Source organism: Lygodium microphyllum, chromosome 5 (genome assembly GCF_053477565.2).
Source record: "Lygodium microphyllum isolate KBCC chromosome 5, Lygodium_microphyllum_v1.1.10, whole genome shotgun sequence".
Classification (NCBI taxonomy): Eukaryota; Viridiplantae; Streptophyta; class Polypodiopsida; order Schizaeales; family Lygodiaceae; genus Lygodium; species Lygodium microphyllum.
This window is the reverse complement of record NC_141139.1, coordinates 44,938,142-44,945,096: the sequence shown is the minus strand read 5'-3', so window position 1 is coordinate 44,945,096 and position 6,955 is coordinate 44,938,142. Positions and strand designations below refer to the sequence as shown.

Below are 6,955 nucleotides of genomic sequence, written 5' to 3'. Positions count from 1 at the left end.
GAAAGGAGCTTCAAAAAAAAAATCGCAAGGAAAAGCACAGCAAGTGTAGACAACATCACAGTGTAAAAACAAAGGGTTATAAAGAGGGACTAGTAAGGTCAGAATTTGCAAGGAAAAACAAATGTAGGCTCTATATTGTGCTTTAAATTGCAACTCTTTTGAGGGGTGGAACGAACATCGCAGTCTAAACAGGCCCAACAGATGGTAAAGCGAGAATTTTGAAACTTGGCGCGTGATTTTGAATCGATCCCAGTGCTCTTCGGTGATTCGGCCCCGCCGTCTTAGCCTACATAAAGAAAACCTCAGCACCACGTCTTCACACTCACAGCAAGAGTTTGCAAGCCTAGCAAATTCTTCTCTAAGCCCACTCTTATCGCAGCATCCACCCAGCGCAGATGGCTCCCAAAGCTAAAGAAGCCCCCGCTGCTGCCGCCGAGTCGGAGCAGAAGGCCGCCAAGACCGCCGGGAAGAAGCCCGCGGCCGCCTCCAAGAAGCCCAAGGCCGAGAAGAAGCCGCTCTCCTCCTCCAAGGAAGGCGGCGATAAGGTCGCCAAGAAGAAGAAGGCCAAGAGGTCGGTGGAGAGCTACAAGATCTACATCTTCAAGGTGCTGAAGCAGGTGCACCCGGACACCGGCATCTCCTCCAAGGCCATGGGCATCATGAACTCCTTCATCAACGACATCTTCGAGAAGCTCGCCCAGGAGTCCTCCCGCCTCGCCCGCTACAACAAGAAGCCCACCATCACCTCCCGCGAGATCCAGACTGCCGTCCGCCTCATTCTCCCCGGCGAGCTTGCCAAGCACGCCGTCTCCGAGGGCACCAAGGCTGTCACCAAGTTCACCAGCGCCTGAGCATCGCCATTTTCTTCTGCTGCTGCTGTCTCTCCTCTTCCAAAAGGGTGTTCTTTCAACACCATCTCTTTTCCTGAGAATGCGCTTGCGTTTTGTTGCTGTGCAGGCGTTTTTGGAAGGGTTGCTCTGTGGAGGTGGTTGCCGTCTTACAGGCAACTGCGGTTCTCCACGTTTCCTCTGATTGCTATTTCAATCGAGCACCATAGGCGTTTGAGGGAAAGCTGAATCAAGTCTGCCATTACCAATAGGTTGTAATGTCGAGAGATTTTGTTTGCTTTGAGGTGTTGTCCACTTGGAATAGATCAGTGGAGCGTTTCAGTGAATAGGCTGCCGGGCTTTTTCCACCAGGATCGGTCTAGAAATAGGGAGGGTTTCCATTGCACATGCAGGGATGTGAGCCATTGGTTCCTCAGCAACCCAAGGTGTTTTTTCACCTATCTTTCCTCATTTGGGGAGAGCTTGAACTTGGCAGGCCTCTTCACTTGCAGACCTTTTCCTAGCAAGTTGTAGTTAAAGTCTCCTTTTACTCCAAAAGGAGGTTCAAAGGGAGGAAGCCATCCCATAGGCCCTCTTGTTTTAGATGGATGGTGGTTAGTGACAAGTCTTCTTTGGGTCTTGGTTGTGCTTTCCAAGCAATGGTGGTTGTTATCCACATGCAACTCTTGGTGGGATTTTGAGCTATTGTTGATTTGGTAATCATAAGTTTTCCATGTGCATGGAATTGGCCCAATAAGGTTGGGTTGTTAGAAATTAAGTTAATTTTTCTTGTCTTTTAATGAAAAGTAATCTTGTAATCCTCCAACACCACATAAAGATGCCAATCTAATGAAAAGGTCTTCCTTGAGTTTCTCATTTTCTATTATCATGTATTGGAAAGTCTTTTATGGGAAGTTTGAAAGTTTGTAAATAAGGGCTTGTGCATTCCATAACTTAGTTGATGTGAGTTTGAGAGTCATATGAAAGTGGTTTAGAGAATAGCTAGCTTTGATTTGCTTTAAATGAGGCTCTAACTAAAACTAGCTCTTTGCACCCATTGTTATACTTGTCTCCATACATGTCTAACTTACTTTCACTCCCAAAAAAAGATGCCTTATAGACTTCCTTTGTCACAAAAAGGGGATGACATAATGGATAGTTTGCTAAGCCTCTCTCAAATTGGTAGTCTATTCATAATCACTTTCCACAACATGAAGTTAAGCTTCTTAGAGGGAGTGGCTTTTTGAATCCTTTTGAATCTATTTAGTTGGTTTTTTTTCTTGGCAGATGGGTGCCATTGCTTTTAGTATTTTGTTGCTTTCATTAGAAAAACCTCATTCTTTAATAGATCACTTTACTTTTTACACCTCCAAAACTTTTTAGTTGGAGCTACAATGTACTTGCTTATATTATTTTCATTAACAATTTTAAAGAATGGCTAATTGCTTTTAATTTTCTCAAGTGTCCTTTGCATGAACTCTCTATGTTAGTTAATCCATATTGCTCCTTGGTGTTGAGTGGACAAAAAGCTCATGGTAATTGAAACTTAGATGTCTTTCCATTTACAAGTTCCATTACCAACTAAGCATTTTGCTAGCCTAGGCTCATGTTTACTACATTTATCAAGTGGATGGAATCTTTTGTTTTAGCGAGGCATCTCCCTTTTAATCTTGTCTTTTTCACTTTGCATTATCCAAGATTGATTGTTAGGCTTGCACCATTCTCTTTGTTGCTTGGGATTGGGGAATTTTGATTTTTTGTCTTAAAAGAGGGTTAGAACATGAGTAATTGGCCCACCCTTAAAGGCTAGACTCTTAACTCCAACCTCCTTGAGCCAATATTTTAATAGAAGATTTCAAGATTGTACACCTTTGATCTTTTTAAATATCCCAAAAAGAAGAGAAGCTTAGGGATATCCAAGCCACCTTTCTCTTCCCTAGTTGTAATTTGAAGCCATGGTATTGCCCTCCAACCCTTATGTTTTGGGACCATATTCCACAACATGCAAGCAAATAGGCTTTTTAGTTTAGTCTAAGTTTGTTTGTTGAAATTGAAAACCATCTCCAATAATGTAGTAGTAAAAGCAAGCGTAACTTTGATCACCACTAATTTGCCCATGAAGGAGAGCAATCTATTACTCATCTCAATCTTACTCTTGACTTTCAACATCATCTAGTTGGCTCTTTGTTTCATGGACATCCCAACTCTTAAGAGGACATCTCAAATATTTGAAGAGTTGTCCATGATTGATGATTTTGAAACCAAGATCTAAGATCCATACAAGCGATTCCTCATAGCCTAGGAACACCAACTCGGTCTTGGAGGGACTAATGAGAACTTGAAAGCTCAAAACACCTATTGTAAACATTAAGTAGCTCTTGAATAGATTACTTTTTTGCCCTAATTAGATTTGAATTATCATCTATGAAAAATTGGGCAACAAAGGGATTGCCACTTGGCATTGTAAGATACTTGATGATACATTGCCTCAACTTTAGGTCTAGATTCTTGAGAATTGGATTAGTTGTGATTGCAAATAGTTGGGGAGCCAAAGGGTACCCTATCTCATTGATTTTTTGATCTCAAAAGGTCTTGAATAGATACCATTTACTTGTAACATAGCTGTTGCATTTGTAAATAGTGCTTTGACCATTCTTAGAAATTTTGGACCAAACCCCATTGATCTCATGATCTCCAAGATGAATTGCTAGCTTATCTTATCATAAGCTTTATCAAAGTCCATATTAATAAGGATAAACTCAAATATAGTTGATAAAGCTTGATCCATAGAAAAGATCAAGTTCAAAATGGTGTAGTGAATTCTCCTCCCTTGCATGAATCCATGTTGTTGAGGGTGAAGGATTCTATCAAGAATAAATTTGATCCAGTTGGCCATAGCTTTGGCAAGGATTTTGTAACCAACATTAAGCATAGTCAATGATGTCTAGCCACTCATTTTGATCCTATCCAAAGGTTTAGGAACCAACTTAATAAGACCTTGGTTAAGCTCTATTGGCACTCTTTTATCTTGCTTGATCCAGTTGAAAAGGCGGCACATGTTACTTGCACACTCATCCCAAAGTACTTGGAAAACCTCCACTTGTATGCCATCCATACTAGAAGATTTCCCTTTAGCCATTTTATCAATCACAAACTTGAGATTCCTCAGTTGAAAAGGGTTTGCACAAAAGAGTAGCCTTGCTTGGGGTGATTAGGTTTTTTCCTTCATGAAGAAACTTGTTTAGCTTCAGATAGTAATTAGTCGGTAACTTAGACTTAGAAACTATAATTGTTGAAAAGTGCTTAGTAAAAGCTCTTGCTATATTAGTATCACCCTTAAGGATCTGCCCATGACCATCATCAATCATACTAATCATCTTCTTACTCTTTATTTTTAGGGCCTTGAAAAAAAAAGTATTAGAGCATCACCAACTAAATACCAAGACCCCTTTAATTGCACCTTGGTTGCTTCTACTTGGTATTGGAACAGTCCTTCCATATAACACTACACTTTTGAGTACATTATGTAGAATAGAATCTTGAGGGCAAATAACAAGAGCCTAAAGAATGCTCTCCTTGATTTGTTTGTTGTTGTTTAGTTTCCCTCTCTTGACTTGTGCATGAGCCCTTTCGTATTGTTTAGCTACTTCCACTATAGCATTGGTACATCTTAACCAATTGTTGAGTGGGTGGGCTCTAGAGTCCTTACACTTACACCAGGCCTCCTTGAGTTGCTAGCAAAAGCCCTCTCTTAAGAAAAGAAGTATTGAATCCAAACATTGGCGGTCCTCCATCTATAGGGTTAATATTAATCATTCTCAAAGTGCACATAATAAGCATGTGATTCGACGTAGCAAACTTTGTCAACATTGAGAGTTGTACATCAAGCATGATCCACCAGGCCCCATGGTTGAGGTAGATCCTGTCTAACTTGGCGACACGCCAATGGTTGAGGTAGATCTTGTCTAACTTGGCTGCACGCCAATGACAATGCACTTGCTTATTGTGCTAATTATAGTCAAGTTCCCCCCTCCAAAAGCCACAGCTACATCAACTAACTCCTTGGATGTTTCCCAATCATGCCCTTTGTCCCTTTCTTGACATAACATTGAACTCCCACCATGCGATCGATCAGACTCTTGAAGAGTCATATTCCAATTGCTTAAAAAGATGGTATTTTCTTCCAAATCAGCTTGTTCATGATCCCCCTAAGTAGTGCTTTGTTTGCAGAGGAATTAGGTCCATACACTGATGTGATAATCACTTTTTCCTTGCCCATACAAATTGATGTTGCTACAACACTACCCTCACCTTTGTTGAGTACGAGTGATGGATATAGTGATTCTTTAACAAGAAGCATTGAGCCTCTTTGACCTTGATTGTAGTAATTCCCAAAAGTCATTTATAATTAATCTCATGCATCTTTTATACCATTTTAAGTCTACCTAATATAAAATTTTTAATTTTTAAATTATTATATTGATCGATATCCATGCAAGATGCATCAATTTCTCTTCTTTTATTTACTACTTTATTGGAAATGTTGTGACAAATTGATCTCTCATACATGTTATGCATTATCTTAGACACATCATATATTATCTTCTTTACTTGCTCATTCTCTTTTTTCTTCCATGCTTTCTCCTTTCTTGTTGTCTCTTTTTTCTTGGCATACTTCCTTTTTTCTTGCTTCAACAATTTGTCAATTCATTTCTTTGGTCATGTCCTATATATTGTTTTCCATTAGTCATTGCTTATTGTAGGATTAGTAAAGTAATTGGATGTCTTTCATGTGATTGAGGGAGAGAGCAACAAGTTGTTAAATTGGGTGTGTAAAAGCTACATGATATTTTTGTCCTTGGTTTAAACACAGTGGAAGGTAAGATAAATTTAAGAGGAGATGGCTTTGTTGCAGTCATAAGTAGGTTGTTTGCAAAGTCCAATGTGTTTTTTGTCTTGTTGATGCAAGAATTTTGATTGTGAGCAAGTTTTGATGTCTCCTTGTTTTTGTTAGGTGCATGTGCTCTCTCTCTCTCTCTCTCTCTCTCTCTCTCTCTCTCCCCCTCTCTCTCTCTCTCTTTGGCACATGCATTTGGCATTGCTTGATGTAATGATCACAAACCTAGTACTATATGTTTGTTGGTTTGTCCTTAAGATGAAACATGCCATGAAAGTTGTATGTATATGAAAGTTGGGTAATCTATTGTCTAATAGTCTATTTGTTTGACTTTAGCATTAGCTATAGTTTTCTAATCCTTGAACAAGTTTGTTTAACTTTTTTTAGCCTTTATGCTTGTGAAGTAATAGTAGCAAGTTGATATCATTTCTTTAGCTTTTTTGGTTTTTGTAAAAGAAAAAAAAAAGGAGCAATGCTCTTGCATGAAACAATGTGTTCTTTACTACTTTTTTTTTTCTTCTTATGTTGGCATTCTTTTTCTTTGTATTTGTTCATCTCAAAAACTTAAATTCAAGGTTATAGGTTTTCCACTCTCTTTTGCTTTCAAGAAACATAGATGAAGCTTCAATGAAAGAGAAGACATTTATATTAGTGTGGAAGAAGAATATTTTACATGGAGAGAAGCATTATAAGATGCTTTGTGATTAATGTGACTAACTTTAAGGTTGGAAGATGAGAGATGAAGGTAATAAATACATTGATCTTTAAGTAAATAGAAACTTATATCCAACAAATCCATTAATATGTCAACCATTTAGATTTCAGACTCTTTATGATACAATTAGGTTTATTGGAGATGGAAAAGATAGCTGATCGGGGTATTGTAATTGTTTGGGGTCCCAACATGTAAGTGAGGTTCACAATTTGAGGTAATTATTTAATCATAATTAATTTTATTTTAGGAGACAAGTATAGACAACAATTTGAAGTAATTTCATAATCATAATCATTCTTCTTGGGAGACAGTATGGACAACAAGTGAATAGATTGGTTGATATAGGCATATAGTTAAAAACAATGAATAAAGAAATGGAGAAGCTCAAGGAGAAAAATAAATCACAAAAGGTCCAAGTGGCAAAATTGAAAGCCTCATTGATATTAGTTAATTTTAGGTTTAGGTAAAAGCATTGATAATTAAATAGTAAAAGATGAGACTTCAAGCGAAAAAAAA

At 38.4% G+C, this 6,955-nt stretch overlaps 1 protein-coding gene across 1 annotated transcript; it reads left to right on the top strand.

Annotated features, from left to right (window-relative positions):
• Positions 1-205: 205 nt before the first annotated feature.
• On the top strand, positions 206-1,649 carry LOC148035752 (histone H2B.9-like). The gene has a single exon (XM_087677766.1). It carries the CDS (start codon positions 396-398, stop codon positions 849-851), a length of 456 nt encoding a protein of 151 aa, XP_087533892.1. The 5' UTR covers positions 206-395; the 3' UTR covers positions 852-1,649.
• Positions 1,650-6,955: the final 5,306 nt, after the last annotated feature.

What these genes read in the sequence shown, in the direction of transcription:
- LOC148035752 (XM_087677766.1), top strand. Translation starts at nt 396, where the DNA reads ATGGCTCCCAAAGCTAAAGAAGCCCCCGCTGCTGCCGCCGAGTCGGAG.